Here is a 16,360-nt window from a genome sequence, read left to right as displayed (position 1 = left end):
AACTCTGTTCCGGATCTGGTGACCTGAGGCCAGCGCTGAGCCCAGCCTCTTGACTTGCAGTGGCTGTGCACTGCCTGCGGGTGGCCTGCAGGCGTGAAGACCCCCTGCACTGGCCACCTGTTACCTCGGGCTGAGGCCAGCGCTGGCCTCTCCCATCAGGCTGCTTAGCGATGCGGAGCTTAAACGACGTACTTTTCCTAGGACAGAGAAACTGACAGCTGTGCGAGCTAAGCGAGCTCACGGAGCTGGACTGAAAAGCACGCAGCCACCCGCCCAACCAGCACGGGGCAGGGGAGGAGCCTCGAGGGGGGGATTCTTGCTGACTGGGGCCCCAGGCCTCAGGGAAGCTCACTTCTACCAGCTCCAGTTCAATCAGGCCGATCAACCCTGCAGGACTTCAGGACTCATCTTTGAAGGCACATCTCTGGGCTGAATTCTGCCACTCCAAGTGGGCTCAGAACCAAGAAGGCCCGCCCCTTCGCCCTCACCCAGAAGCACGGCAGCTCCGACCCTGGCGACGCAGGGTGGAGGCTCACTTCCATCCTCTGGTTCCAGGAGGGACTCTCATCCTGCTCATGTTCCAGAGGGAATGCAGACCCCCGGGAGTGGGGGTGATGGCGGGAAAGGCAGCTGGCCCAGGGCACACGTGTCCTTGGGGACAGGGTGACAGCTGCGGCTGGCAGTCACCTGACCCGAGGCCCCGGAGCAGGGTGCGGCCCCTTCCACAGGCAGTGACATGCAGGGGAGCTGTGGCTGTGCTGGAAGAGGCAGGTGACAGCCACGGTTACTCTAGGCCAGGTTACCCTGGCTCTCCACAAAAAGCCAGCCTGCCAGTCCTTGGGAACCTGGAACTCTATCTAAACAGGACGGGTCCCCTTTCTGTTAAGAGTGGGAGAAGTCTCAGAACCAGGCCAAGGCCCTGCCTCTCTGACGTGGGAGGCCACAGTTGGTAGCAGTTTCTCCTGGTTGTCCCATAGAAGGTACAGGAGCACGGGACAGCCTTTGTCAGCCGGGGTCACCCGGCAATGGCTCCCACCCAGCCCAGACCAAAGCAGGCGTTGGGAAAGGAACTGGGCCACTGGCTGGACAGACACTAGGACAGAGATGCAGCTGGGGTTTGCTAATGCGGAGAGGAAACAAGTGCAGACACCCACAGAAAAAGGCCTGCTCCTGACAGATGCTCAGGACACACACGTGGTCCCACGTCCAGCGGGAGATGAATGCAACAAAGACGACGAGACCCCGAGATCATCAAGAACAGAAACAGACAGCCCCGTCAGCTCCATGAACCACGGGGCCCAGCCTGAAGTCAGCAGTGAGTTCAGCAGCAGAAACGGAGGGGGTGGGAGAGATCAGTAGGAAGCGCAGCTGGAATTCAAGATTGGCCCCTGATGTAATTTACTCTTGAATATTTTATAATCTAACTCAGCTACCACTCTTAAAAAAAAAACAGAGATGACGAATGGCCATGTTATTTGGAACTGGTAGGAAATCCTAGAGATATAATTCCTCAAATGCACCGGCTCTAGGGCCAGCCAGCTCCCCTCTCTCCCACCCCCCAAAATAACCATGCAGGACATCGGTTTAAAAAGCCACTGTCAGCATCAACAGCTCCTGAGTCTGCTCTCCCTCGCGTTCAGGATACCAAGAGCTGAGCAACTAGTAGACAAATGTTCCAGAGGAAGAGGGCCTCACTCCTCGAGGCAGGGTCCCTGGAAGGGCTTCTGTATCCTGGGGTGAGCAGCCATTGCTACTTTGTAAAGATCAGAATTAAGCCAAAAAGTTGGTCCCTAGTATTCTGAAGTTATTTGGTTCTGAACTACAACTTCAGCAGAGCACCTGCTCTACCTACACACGGCCACTGGGCAGTTTTGTATTTATAAATGGGATGGATTACAGAGGGGACTGTTCATGTATCTGAGTTTTTCAGGTCTTCCCCCACAGGTAAAAGCCTTTAGGTCAATGAGCAGCTCATGACCTGTCTTATCTTTTAAAGAGACACTGGTGAACAACCATATAGTTACATTACACTGGACACTTTCTCAAAGTGCTTTCATATACATCATCTCATAGTCATTAAAATGATACTACTGAACAATAAACTTCTTTTAGGAATAAGGAATGTAGGACTAGTTCTTTACAAAGCTTAGGTTGGTTACTATTATTTCTGTTTTACACAAAGTGCAGACTGCCGCGTTGTGTGTATTTTCTAAACTGCTGAGCGCCACGTGCTGCTCTGCTAGGGTCGCCAGTACTCAGCAGGGAAGCCCGAGGGTCAGAGGGCGCCCAGCATGTGCCCTGCGGACTGAGTGTCAGGCTGAGCCGCTGTGTGAGGCGCTGTCTCACGAGGCAGCAGGGACGGTGGGAAGGGCCCACACACAGGGAGTCGGGAGCCCTCAGCGCTAGCATGGCTCGGAGATGACGGGCAGGACACGTGACGCTCCTCTCCAGTGAGCGCCGGCAGACAGCACCGGGTGTCTGCTGCACCGGGACGGATCCTGGGAAAACCACAAGAGAGCCCGGCCTCTGACCGGCAGACTGTGCCCGGGCTCTGCTTCTGCACGGCGCAATGAGGCCTGTTGGTACAGACAGGAGCTGACCAAAGCGGGCGCTGCCTCTAACTCAGCAGTTCAGAAAAAGCCCTAGGGGACTGGGCTGTGCATCCCTGGTCCGGGTCTAGTAGCAGCAGTCAACTGTCGCGGAGTGCTGGGCGCTCCGCTCAGTGTCTGAACCCTGACAACAACCCTGAGGTAGCCACTGTCGCTGTCCCTTGTTTCCTGATGAGGAAATGGAGATGCAGCAAGGATCAAGAGCTCGCCTTCTAGACGGGGCCCAAACTCTAATCCACTACCTGCCTGCAGCCTTCACTCTCAAGGCTCCACCAGCTTCCGAGGAGATGGATACGGGCTGGGCCTTTGCGGAGTGCATGCTTCATACCTGACTCTGGACTAGCCACTGTGCAACTGAATTGTGAGACAATTCCCAATGTAACCCTGGGAAAGGCTCTCGACTCTGACGACCTCGCTATATAAAGGTCACCTGGAAAAACAGTGAGTTGGAATTCTTAGGGCCAAATTTTTTTTATGGCTACAACTCTGAAAATCATGATGGAAATCTACAGGAAAATACATGACATGTCAATTTTACACAAAGCCTTTTATGAAAAAACTTGAAAAGCATAATGAAGACATACTCCACACCAAGCGCTACCTTAAGGCAGGAAATCCAAGGTGAAATCATTTTACCTGTACGTGAAAGCCATCCAGCTGCGGCAGCCCCCAGCGTGCATGTCCGCGGGCAATCGCCTGCACAGAGCACTCCTCGCTTGTGAGCTGCTTTGCTTCTGGAGCAGAGAACGTTAACCTGCACCTTCCGTTTCTAGAAGCAGGTGTCTCTGCTTGGGGTTCCAGCCTTTTAATCCACCTAAGGTTTTCAGTTGGTCTTTTTCAAGTAGGCAAAGGAGAGACCTAAGTCACACTTTTGTAGCAAGCTGACGGTGCCTCTCTAACCTAACCCCTGAAGTCGCACGGCTCCAGCACCATACTACTCTCGACAGTGCAGAGAAAAACTAGCTGGGCTAACGAGTTTCCTGAGCACCTGCGGCAGGTGAGCCAGCCCCACCCCCACTCCCACCCCTGTTCTTCGTGAGAAAACCAGGGAGCTTAAGTCCACTCAGTAGTGTTTCTCCAAGGTTTGTTTTCCGAACTCTCAAGGAAAAGCAGAGCTCTTGCTTAAAAAAAAAAAAAAAAAAAAAAATCCCCTGACAAACAATTATAACCCCTTAACTTACATCCCACAATGATGAGGATAAACTTAAAAAGCAGCATAATAATATTCTAAAGTTTCAGCTTTCCCCTCCCCGCCCTTAAAAGGCTAACTGCTAAAACTGAGTTCAAGTTTATGGATGTGTAGGGCACGGGGGAGCGGCAGGGGGGAAGGTGGGAAGAGGACTGTTGGTTCTTAAATCCAAGTTCTCTTCCAGCTGTGACAAGGAGATTGACCTGGTCACCAGGTGCCTGCAGGCAGCCGTAGGTGACATACTGACAGGAACACCCATCCCATCACCTGCCACCAATGCCCTCGGAATCCTTCTCTTAACCTGGGCCTCCGCTGGAGCAGCAAGGAGAAACAGCAAGGTTTCCTCTCTTTCTGACGAAAACTGTATTTCCTTCCTGGTCAAAGATGACACTCTATCGGCAACAGCGTTTCCCCCTTAGTGTTCTAGCCCGATTAATATAAATTATCTCGGCAGTCACAAATGTCACTAATCTCTGCTATCTAGCAAAGAGATTGAAAAAAATACCCCCCTCAACGGAACAACACCGCACTACGAGAGCTTTCCAGAGAGGCTCTCAAAGGGCCAGCGATACACTTGTTTGCAGACACCTTCGAGAACGTGCTGTTACCTTCACTGAAGAGATTCAGAGTTGGGACTGGGGCGCAGGGGGCCGAGGGACAGAGCCAGGAAGAAAACTCGGCGCTCCATTCTGAATTCCTGTCTTCCTAAGCTTCTATTCCTTTGAGAGAAAAGATTAGATATGGAAAGTGCACAGGCCCTCCTTGGGGCAGCGCAGAAAGGGTTCATAAAGCTTTACAAAGAGAAGGAAGCCATCACTGGGATTAGCCCTCACACCAAGAACACTGGAAACACCTAATCCATCTGCTTCGGTTCCATGCTCCATAATTACGAGTGAGTAGGGAAGGAAGAGAGCTATTTTTCAAGGACAGAACACATTGTAGGGTTAAGTCATTAGGCCTCCAGGGTCTAACTGGTACTGCTCGACCTACTCCTTCAATTATGCACTCATAAAAGAGGTGAAATGACCAAATAAAGGAAGAATACCCCCAACAAGATCTGCCCAAACAAGGACAATGATTGCGAGGCAGGAGGGGAGAAAAGCATGTGGGTCTAAACCAGGGGCCATGCACGCTGCTCTCCGCAGAGTCTGGGCAAGCAACGTAGGAGGGGTGCAGGACAGAGGAACGGCCGCTTCTTCTGTCACAGGCCTCCGAGTCTGGCCACTGGATTTGAAGAAGAGACCACCCTCTGGTATCTAAGTAACAAGGAAATGGCGGCTCAGGTCCTCGGCTACCAGGTCAGCATGCAGGGGTACCTTATCAGAAGAGTTGCCTTGTGAGAACTGTAGTGACCATTATTGTAAAAATCAATGTTAATACCCTGACTGCTGCCAGGAATGAAGACAGACAGCCTGCCCAGCAAGGGAGCCCCTGTTCCTATGGTTTACAGATAGCCACCAACAAGCAGAAAGCAATCCTGGTCCACTGAGAAAATAACATTAGACTGGGAGAAGTGACTCCTGCTAATCAGTGTAAGATTTTAGGAGGAGGTTTCCATCTCCCTGGTTCCTATACCAATTAATACACTGGTGGGGAAGAGGGCAGAGCACACAGACAAGCCCACACTCTGCAGCTTGGTACTCCAGCAACGTCATCTGCAGTTCCTACGACGGCAGCTGCAGCCTTGCTTCCAGCAGCCTTGAACAGAACTGCTCTTGGCGCATGCCCTGCCTTCCTGTCTTCTGTCCCCAGATTCCCCAGGTGAAGCACACAGAACCACCACTGGCACCCACCACAGCCCCAGGCCAATTCCCTTCTCTGTGATGCAGAGTGAGCACCCCGCCACTCCTCCACCTGGACACACAGCCCCTGCAGCCCTGCTGACGCCGACACCGACACCGACACCGACGCTGACGCCGCCCCGGCCAGCACCTCCCGGCGCTCAAGACCGAGATGGGCAGCTCTGCTTTCCTCCCTCAGGACACACCCCCACCCACCCCAGATGTGCCAGTGCAGTCTCCACCACCGCCTGCCCCCGTCGAACCTCCTGCTCCTGCACTTGCGTGGCTTGCTTTGTGTTGTTTTGAGATGAACCTGTAAACGTGAGCTCAGGGATCTGAGGTACTTCACATAATCACACTCAAGTATCAGTCTTTCATATGCTGAAAACAAGAACACAGGAAAACAAGTCCCTCCCCTCCCCTCAGAAACGTGTGCACTTTCCCGCCAGGATGCCAGTGGCTACCTCTGCACCACATCACTGATTTCCTGCACACACGACAGTAAGTTATTGAGGACGGGGTTTGTCCCGGGCACGCCGGCCGCTGCTGACGACACCTGCAGCTCCTGCAGGCTCAGCTCCAGCTTGCTCACGGCCTCTCGGAAGGCAAACTTGTTGCGAGTCTGAGGGATGCAGTCCACGTAGCCTGAGCAGTAGTCGAGCAGCTGGTGCCCCGTGTCCACCAGCTGGCTGTTGGGCACGGGCTCCGTGATCGCACTGGACAGTAGGTCAGCACATTCCAGCAGGGCCTCTTTGCTGATCTTGTCGGCCGAGATCTTCTCAGCTGCCTGTCTGGTTCTCCTCAGAGCCACTTTCGTACCTGCTGTGCCGTTGGCCAGTTTGGCTGGCGAGAGGGAGGATGCGGGTGGAGGCACTTGAGGCGGAGGCACCGCTGGCCTCCCGGCTTTCCCACTGACGGGCACTGCCCCTGGAGCTGCCTTTTTCCCTCCTTCCTGCGTTTCGGACGTGGGCTGTCCTGCACTGGGGGCAGGCGGCTCTTCCGCAGGGTCTGAGCAGGCGGACGGATGCTGCAGTAGTCTCATCACTGGTGGAGGGGGTGGGGCACACTTTGGTTTTACCCGTCGGGGTCGGTCCTTGTCTCCAGAGGACGTGACCTGATGTTCAGATAAGAGCTTGAACTTATTCCCCTGAGAGTCTGTGCCAATGAGCTGCACGTCAGCTGGAGTGTGTTTCAGAGTGGGTGAGATAAGGACTGGCACTTTGTGGTTGTGGGTGGTTGGGAGGACAGGCGCTGCCTTGGCTGGGGAGGCCCAGCCTGGCTGCTCTCCGTCCTCGGGGACTCCAGCCATCCCAAGTCGTGCCCCACCATTCCTCTCCTTGCCCTTGGGGGCAGCTGGCGGGGCAGCTGCCCCCACCCCTGCAGAGTCCTTCTCTGTCATGGCTGGATCCCCAGGGGGGGTCCTGAGAGGAAGAGCTGTGGCTCCTCTGGGCAAGAGCTTGGCTTTGGGTCTCTCCCTGGGTGGAGCGGCCCCTTCCTCTGGCTGTTTGGGAAGCGTGTCACTGGCCCTGTCCACATTCTCCTCTGGCTGGGAAGAGGTGGACACTGTCCTTTCCAGCTGGAGTTTGGACCTCTGGCAGTTCCTGGGCAGGGTCATTGCCATCCTATCCTGCTCTGGAAGCCCTGAGGACATGGAAGACGTAGAGTTTGACCTTGGGAAAGGCTTGGGAGTGTCATCACTGGCTGCGGGTTTCCCTGCTCGTAAGCCCAGTGTCTTTTTGATTAAGCGCGGTGTAAAGAAGCCTGTGATGCCAGACCACCCACCCCCAGCAGTGCCACTGCCCCCACCACCCCCACCGTCGTCATTACAGAGGTTCCTCTGTGCAAAGCTCCCCCCATAGCACTTGGGTGGCACCAGGTTCGCCTCTTGCTGGGCAGGAGTGAAAGACAACCCATCAGCATGCTGGAGAGAAGCAACAGATGAGAAGTTACCCGCAAGTTCGTATTTCTTTTGGGGCTGATTCTCCATTTCGCGGAAGGAGCTGCTGCGCTTAGGGGGTGTGGGAGCGTTTCTCTTTCTCATGAAGGAGCTGAAGAAGCCGCCCTTCCTGTCCCTGGTGAAGCACGTCTCTTTGGCGTCTTCCAAGAGGCTGCTGGGTGACTTATCTCTTTGCTTTCGAGGCAGTGCTGGGGACCCACTGGACGGCTGTGCACTTCTAATGAACCCTGAAGAGAAACAGCCAATTAGTCATGTCAAAGACAAGCAGCACAGCCATTCGAGCCCCCATGGCTGAGTGTTCCGAGTTCTGTGAGCAGTGATGAAATGTCAGGTGTTGGCGGGGTGCTCAGGAAAACACGAACCAGGGGCCAGGGGTATGGAGCAGGAGGCAGAGAGATCAGGACCACTGACCAACACAGAACCAAGACCTGAGTGGCTGGTAAAGCAGACGTCATCCTTTCCTCACCAAGGCGGACAGCAAAATGGGCACAGGTCCATCCTACCCCCTGGTTCTTGAAGCAAGGCAGCTTCCACTTTGATTCTGCCTGCCCAGCGCCCCTTACCTGGTGCTGAATTGGAAGCAGGACTCTCAGTGGCCTCTGGGGCCCCTTCAATGTTCTCCTTGTTCTCCACCTGCTTCTTCAGAGTCCGCGTCTTGGAAGGCAGGATGGGTAATCGGGGCAGGTAGGGAACGACAGACGATGAGGAGGCGGCTCTCCCCAGCTCCTCAGCCACCTCTGTGAGGAAGGACAGGGGCCGTAAGAACAACGTCATCGACAGGAACGGAGTTTTCCATTTCAGAAAAGGTACATGCACACACACACAGAAGCACACACCCACCCAGGATCACACATACAGATTCACACACCCACACAATCACCCTCCCCACAGAATTGTAAGCCCATCCACCCACAAACCCACAGATTCACACACCCACACAATCACACACCCACCCACCCCCACAGAATTACAAGCCCATCCACCCACACACCCACTCACCCTCACACACCCACCCACCCATCCACAGAATCACACGCCCACCCCTACACACAATCACACACACACAATCACACACCCACCCACCCGCCCACAGAATCACACGCCCACCCACAAACCCAGATTCACACACTCACCCACCCACACACACACACAGAATCACACACAGATTCACACACCCATCCACCCACCCACATCCACACACACCCACATCCACAGAATCACCCACCCACCCACCACACACCCACAGAATCACACGCTATGCTCCCTTGTCTGGCTGCTTCTGTTCGGTATGGGCCTGGGGGAACCGTCAGGTATGTGTCCGCTCAGCCTTACTGGGTCCTGCCAAACTGTCCCAACACGACTGCACCAATTTACACTCCTGCTAGCAGTGTTTAGAAAACCACCTTTTTTCATCTGATTTTAAATTTAACCATTCTGGAAGACATGTCACAGTATCTCATGATTATCTGACAGGCAGAGGGACACAGAGATCTCTGATTGAATGGCTCAATCCACATATACTTGCAACAGCCGGGCTGAAGATGTACTTAGAACATAAGAGCCAGGGTGTTCTGTACTGGACAATGAAGGGGAGGGGAGGAAGAAAAAGAAGTGTGAATCGTTTGCTAGCCTCAGAGTCTGGAGAAGTGGTGACAGACGGCACCATGAACTCAAGGGATCCATGCATACCTGGTTGGCTGGGTCAGAGGTCTAGGTTTGGAGTTTGTGGTTCAACTGAGTTGTTTCTTTTTAATTTTTTTTTATTATTCATTTTCATTTTTTTTGAAAGTCAGAGAGACAGAGACAGAGATCTTCCCTCTGCTGGTCCATTCCCCATATATCCATAACAGCTGGGGCTGGACCAGGGCCAGCCCAAACCCAGGAGCTGGGAACTCCATCCAGGTCTCCCATGTGCATGGCAGAGTCCCAAGCACTCAAGTCATCATCTTCTGCCTCTCAGGATGCATTAGTAGGAAGCTGGATTGGAAGCAGAGCTGGGACTTAAACCCAGGCATATCAATGTGGGAAGCAGGGATCCCAAGTAGGGCCTTAGCTACTGTGCCAAACACCTGCCCCAGAATATCATTTTAAATATTCAATTACATGGACCTAACAATTAATAGTCTTCTAGATATTTAAGTTGTTCTTAATTTTTCAGTATTACAATCTATTCGCCAATGTATTTTTTTTTTAAGATTTATTTGAAAAGCAGAGTGAAGGGAGAGACAGAGATCTATCATTCACTATTTCTTCAAATGCCTGCAATAGGCAGAGCAGGGCCCAGCCAATGCCAGGAGGCTGGAACTCCATCCAGGTCTCCTGCACAGAAGCAGGGACCCAAGTACTTGGGTGTGAATGAGCATGACGCTGGATCAGAAGTGGAGGAAGTGGGACTGGAACTCAGGCATTCTGATACGGGATGCAAGCATTCCGAGTGGCACGTGAACTGCTGCACCAAATGCCTGCCCCACTGCATCATTCTTTTTCAATTTCATTTAAGTTATATAAGTTTCATGTATTTCATAGATACAGATCTGAACATAGTGACACCTCCAAACCCTCCTCCTCCTCCTCCCTCTCCCATTCTTGCAGCTAAGTCTTTATTTTTTTACTTGTTTCCTTAGGCTCTATTTTTAGAAATGGAATTTCTGGACATTACTTTTATAACTTAGTTCTGTCTTTGTAGATGTGGGGTTACAATATTTCCTTTTCTTTCCTGCAGAATAAGTGTTCAGGCTTCAATAACTACAGACTTATTAACTTTATAAGAAGACTAAATCAATTTCTAGTTAAACTGTAATTTTGATAGTAAACATATGAGAGCTAAACACACTGAAAAAAAGCAATACAAGAATAATCAAAGCCCGAAGCCAACAAAACAGAGTCACCGAAACAGTCACAAGCTACAAGAGCTGATGACTTCTGCAATATGAATGAGATTCATCACCGTCACCGACGAACAGCAAATCCACTGGCTCTCACCTTCGGAGATGCTCGAGTCATGGAACATGGTTTCAAAAGCTTGATGTGTCTCCGCAAAAGAGGGCCTGTCAGCAGGGCTCCACTTCCAGCCTGAGGAACAGAAGCAGCCGTGAGGAGCCCTGGCAGGAACTACAGACCCCGCGTCGCCCCGTCGCTGAGTCCCTGCGCCGTGTGCTTATTCGCGCCGCAGCGTGTTCATGGGGGTGGGAGCACAGCTGCTTCCCAGCTCCAGACTGTAATGAACCCATTCTATTTAGCCTCCGTGCCGCTTCCCACTGCGAGGATGATGAGAGGTGGGACAACGGCTTAGAAAATCGGCAAGTTTTCTTCCACTGGAAAAATTAAAGCAGCCAAACCTTAAACTCAGTCAAAAACACATCAGCGTATCATAAAAGAGGAGGCCAAAGTCCATATTTGACGAAGGGCAAGAGAGAAAATGACATTAGGCGTGACAAACACACCTGCAACTCATCACCCGCCTCCACCTTCAAGCAGACACGCGTGTCTCCTCACCATGAGGTTGCTATCACGCACTTGCCAGTCTAGCAATCATCTCCTCGTCTACTTGGAAGCAACCTCCCACCCCACCCCCAGCCCATCTTACCTCCACACCCAATTCCTTGCTATCCTATCGAACACACAAGTGTTTCTGAACAACTGGATCAATATTGGGCCATGGGCTAACTTTCAAAACTTAAAACACCTCAACATACTCACATGCTCTCATCAGCTCGTAAACCTTCGGGGGGCACCCCTCAGGCTGCTCCATGCGATACCCTTTTTCCAGCAGATCATAGACCTGGGACAGGTCAATACCTGGATATGGTGACATTCCATATGTAGCAATTTCCCATAACAGTACCCCAAAAGCTGCAAAAGGGATTTAAAGTAGTATTACTTTTTTTTTAATAGAATTACAGATTTTTAAAAAAGATTTATTTTATTTGAAAGGCAGAGTTACAAAGAGAGAAAAGGAGAGGCAGAGAAAGAGAGAGAGAGATCGGTCGGTCTTCCATCAGCTGGTTCACTCCTCAGTTGGCCACAATGGCCAGAACTGCTGATCCGAAGCCAGGAGCCAGGAGCTTCTTCCAGGTCTCCCATGTGGCTGCAGGGTCCCAAGCACTTGGGCCATCTTCTACTGCTTTCCCAGGCCACAGCAGAGAGCTGGATCGGAAGTGGAGCAGCCAGGACTTGAACTGGTGCCCATAAAGGATGCCGGCACTACAGGCTGCGGCTTTACCGGCTACACCACAGTGCCAACCCTGTAATATTACTTCTGATTTACTACTTCTGTTATGAGCTAACCTCTCTCTTAACTTGTAATATTTATCCACTATTACAACACTAATATATCCTTTTCTCAGTTCTTACAACCTCACTTGTCCTAGAAGATTCTGCTCCAAGAATACTGCAGATAATTCTCGCAACAGTTTTCTTTGAAATTCCCATTCCTGGGCCGGAGTTGTGGTGCACCAGGTGGAGCTGCCACCTGTGATGGTGCTGCGTTGAGCCCTGGCTGCTCCGTTTCTGATCCAGCTCCCTAGAAATGCACCTGGGAAAGTAGCAGCAGGTGGCCCAAGTACTTGGTCCCTGCCACGCCTGTGGGGACCAGGATAGCTCCAGGCTCCTGGGAAAGCAGCAGCAGGTGGCCCAAGTACTTGGTCCCTGCCACGCCTGTGGGGACCAGGATAGCTCCAGGCTCCTGGGAAAGCAGCAGCAGGTGGCCCAAGTACTTGGTCCCTGCCACGCCTGTGGGGACCAGGATAGCTCCAGGCTCCTGGGAAAGCAGCAGCAGGTGGCCCAAGTACTTGGTCCCTGCCACGCCTGTGGGGACCAGGATAGCTCCAGGCTCCTGGGAAAGCAGCAGCAGGTGGCCCAAGTACTTGGTCCCTGCCACGCCTGTGGGGACCAGGATAGCTCCAGGCTCCTGGGAAAGCAGCAGCAGGTGGCCCAAGTACTTGGTCCCTGCCACGCCTGTGGGGACCAGGATAGCTCCAGGCTCCTGGCTTCAGCCTGGCCCAGACCCAGACATTGAGGAGTGAACCAGCAGAGAGCGGATCTCTCTCCCTCTCTCTATCTCTGCCTTTCAAATAAAGAAATTAATCTTTTAAAAATATATCAAGCTAACAATTTTTATTTCGATACCCTTTAAAATTCCAATGAGAGACAACAAATTATAACCATGTAAGAAGTGAGAGGGCAGAATCCAACTATTCTCAGAACTGTCTCTGACATGCTTACTTTGCTTCAGAATTTTCCAGTCGGCTAATATCAGAGGACTGAAATTAAAAGATCCATCTAAACTCTCCTGAGGGGCAGGCATTTAACCTAGTAGTTAAGACACAGGTTGAGCTGCCCATTGCCTTACACGAATGCCTGGGTTTGGTATCTAGTTCTAGTTCCTAACTACAGTTTCCTGCTACCGCAGACGCTGGAGAGCCACACTGACAGCTCAAGAGCTTGGGTTCTGCCACCACATAGGAGGCCTGGGTTGAATTCCCAGCTCCCAGTTTTGGCCCAACCTTGTCTTAGCCCTTGCTGAACCAGCAGATGGGAGCTTTCTCTGCCTCTGAAATGAATAAATACATAAAATCTGATAAAATCTACAACAGAAAAAAAGAATTTGCTTAATGTTGTCACACTCTGAGTGTAAGAGTTCGCTGGATAAAGTGACTCGGAATGCTACAGCCACTTCGTTCGGCTCACGGTGCTGACCTCCCTACAAAGTCTCGCTGCCCTTCAGGCTGGCAGCAAGCAGCTCTGCTGTGCAGGTGGAGAGGGGGCCCTGTACCCCCGAGCTACGGAAACACGACGAAGCCCAAGGTGGAAGGCAGGGGCTGTCCAGAGAGAGAGGGGGTCACAGCTGCACGACAGGGGACGCCTGGACGGCTGTGACCTCTCTGAAGGCAGGGACTTCCCCCTGTAAACCTTTTTCTTTATGCTTCTTCCTGCACTAAGTTCCTCACACAGTGCTTGGCAGGCAGGAGGGATGCAATAAACGCCGAGTGATTCAAGGGGGAGATCAGGCGGAGGATTCTGAATATCACATAAAAAAGACTCTAAGGCATCGAGAGCGTTTATAATGAAAATACAGCGGCACAAGCAGGAAAACGGGTGTTGCAAGCTTACCCCACACGTCAGACTTAATTGAGAAGGTATTGTAGGCAAGACTCTCTGGTGCTGTCCACTTGATAGGGAATTTGGCTCCGGCATGAGCAGTATAGGTGTCTCCAGTCATCAGTCTACTTAAGCCAAAGTCGGCCACTTTTACCACGTGGTTTTCTCCCACTAGGCAGTTCCGAGCTGCAAGATCTCTGTGGGATAGAGAATCCTGATGTGATTCCATTCAAATGGTGAGCAAAGTGGTCACAAATGCTTTATTCTCTTGCGCTACAAGAGTTGCTAAGTAAGTGCTGACAAACATGCTGGTATTTTGCGACAATCACTAACATGGCACAAAGTCACTGACCACACATCTCAGCGTACTCAGTGACAGGCAGTTCCGAGGTTCTGAAGTAAAGGGACTTTGTGAAATGGGTTCCAGGTTACAAGAAGCTGGGACAGGTGTCAGAGGTGAGCGACAGCTGCTTTCTTTAAGGTTTTAGGTTCTTCATCATCTTACAATTCAGCCACTAGAGGGAGCTAAAGGGCCTTGGTGCTGAGCAATAGAAACTCCTTCTGTTTTGACAAAGGCTCAGTACCGCACTTTGATCAGAGAGCAGTGGGACTGCAAGTTGGAAACGACATCACGGGCCTCCTAAAAGACATAATTACTGCCTGGATTCATCTGAAAACTTCCGGAAGGGTCTCTGCTCCCTCATCTCTTCATCACGGGCAACACCCAGGCTTTACGCACCGATGGATGAAATTCTTCTTCTCTAAATACTCCATTGCAGAAGAGATCTGCGTGGCCATGTAGAGCAGCACCACGGCGGTCACCTCCTCACGGTTGCACTCCCGGAGGTAATCGAGCAAGTTCCCGTACGGCATGTACTCGGTCACAATGTAAAAGGGGGGCTCCAGGGTGCACACACCTGGCGTTGGAGAACACAGCTCGTCTTATTAGCATGTACGCAAAACAATCCATTTCATAGTTCTGTTGTTTGCTCACCAGCTTGGTGAAATCTTTCCCCTTCTTAGCACCTCATTTTCTGTAATTAATATAGCAAAATTCAGGAAGTTGGCTCAGGGCAGGCATCTGACACATCTTGGGGTGTCTGCGTTCCACACTGGAGAGCCTGGGTGCAAGTCCCAGCTCTGCTGCTGATGCCAGTTTTGTGCTAAGATGCACCCTGGGAGGCAATGCCTGGCTCAGCCCAGCTGCTGCAGACATCTGAGCAGTGAACCAATGGATGGAAGATCCCTGACTCCCAGCCTTTCTTGAAAAGAAAAGGAAAAACAGAGGAGAGGAGAATGGCAGGGAGGGAGAAAGGAAGAAATAAAGACAACTGAGAAGGGAGTCTCTGCTTCAGTACATGTTCTCTGGAAACTCATGTGCCTTTCAGTGTTTGCCTGTTTGGGCAGAAGTGGATTTACGTGTATGAACTCCATAAGGGGCTAAGACGACCATACATAATTAATTAACTTCTATATCAAAGGCAGAAAGACAGAGATATATAGACAGGGAGATCTTCCCTCTGTTGGCTCACCCTCCTCTGCCCCCAAAATGCCCACTGGGCAAGGCTGAAGCCAGGACCTGGGAACTCCAGCAGCTTCTCCCATGTGGTGGTGCACACAGTACTTGGGCCACTGACTACGCCTCCCAGCATGCCCATCAGCGGGAAGACGGAATCTGAAGTGGAGACAGGACTCAACCCCAGGCACTCCGATACGGGATATGGACATCCCAAGTGGCATCTTAACCAGCCTACCAAACGCCTGCCCAGAAAGCAAATTCTGTGCATGCTAAGGTTCTCCTCAATCTCTGCCGAAAGCGCCCATCTAGAAGTAAAAGCATCTGTGCGGATGTTGACGACCACGTGAGCTCCACCTGCAACAATGCTCTGTGAAGACTTCAGCAGCCTCCAGATTCAGGGATTTCACGGACAGACAGCAAATTCCTACAGAGGGTCAGTAAGAAACTATTTCCTTTGGGGTAGTCTGGTTCAATTTGTGCATCCAAAGAAATCACCTTTTTTTTTTTTTTTTTTTGACAGAGTGGACAGTGAGAAAGAGAGACAGAGAGAAAGGTCTTCCTTTGCCGTTGGTTCACCCTCCAATGGCCGCCGCGGCCGGTGCTGATCCAAAGCCAGGAGCCAGGTGCTTCTCCTGGTCTCCCATGGGGTGCAGGGCCCAAGCACGTGGGCCATCCTCCACTGCACTCCTGGGCCACAGCAGAGAGCTGGCCTGGAAGAGGAGCAACCGGGACAGAATCTGGTGCCCCGACCAGGACTAGAACCCAGTGTGCCAGCGCCGCAAGGTGGAAGATTAGCCTAGTGAGTCACGGTGCCGGCCCCCATTTTTAAAAGGGGAAAAGAATTTAATGCAAATTTTCTTTGCAGTCTGAACAGGTGAAAAACCAAGGTAGCACAGCCGAGCACTCCTGCTTGTAAAGGTCTGCCCCTGAAGGGCGTAGTCACAGACTATTCAGTATTTATCTTGTGACAGTATTTCATGACAGCCTCTGGCCTGGTACCATTCTGAAGGTTCTGAACTTCGAATCTGGAGAAACTACCGCAAGCTGAACAATTTTATGTAATGAAATCAAATCAGGCCGCTGTATCCTGAGTAAACCTTAAATACAGATCTCGCTCATTAAAAGCACCATTTATTGAAGTGGATGCACACTTGGAGGTTCCGCCATGGTGATAGCAAGGCGGCGGTGGGTGTGTATGTGGGTGGG

General features: G+C 51.8%; 1 protein-coding gene across 5 annotated transcripts in view; it reads right to left on the bottom strand.

Annotated features, from left to right (window-relative positions):
• The window catches only part of ABL2 (ABL proto-oncogene 2, non-receptor tyrosine kinase), a 118,586-nt gene continuing 102,226 nt past the window's right edge, over window positions 1-16,360 (bottom strand). For 3 of the 5 annotated variants that reach the window (XM_062192953.1, XM_062192954.1, XM_062192957.1), the window contains exons 7-12: window positions 14,375-14,552; window positions 13,648-13,832; window positions 11,236-11,388; window positions 10,519-10,608; window positions 8,100-8,273; window positions 1-7,763 (exon numbers count right to left, since the gene is read on the bottom strand). In XM_062192953.1, the coding sequence (XP_062048937.1) occupies window positions 6,040-7,763; window positions 8,100-8,273; window positions 10,519-10,608; window positions 11,236-11,388; window positions 13,648-13,832; window positions 14,375-14,552 (2,504 nt within the window). In that variant the 3' untranslated portion in view covers window positions 1-6,039. The remainder of the gene's footprint in view (window positions 7,764-8,099; window positions 8,274-10,518; window positions 10,609-11,235; window positions 11,389-13,647; window positions 13,833-14,374; window positions 14,553-16,360) is intronic. The other 2 variants (XM_062192955.1, XM_062192956.1) reach the window with 1 other exon arrangement.

The sequence above is a fragment of the Lepus europaeus genome, chromosome 5 (assembly GCF_033115175.1).
Source record: "Lepus europaeus isolate LE1 chromosome 5, mLepTim1.pri, whole genome shotgun sequence".
In the NCBI taxonomy this organism is placed as follows: Eukaryota; Metazoa; Chordata; class Mammalia; order Lagomorpha; family Leporidae; genus Lepus; species Lepus europaeus.
This window is presented reverse-complemented; position numbering and strand designations above follow the sequence as displayed.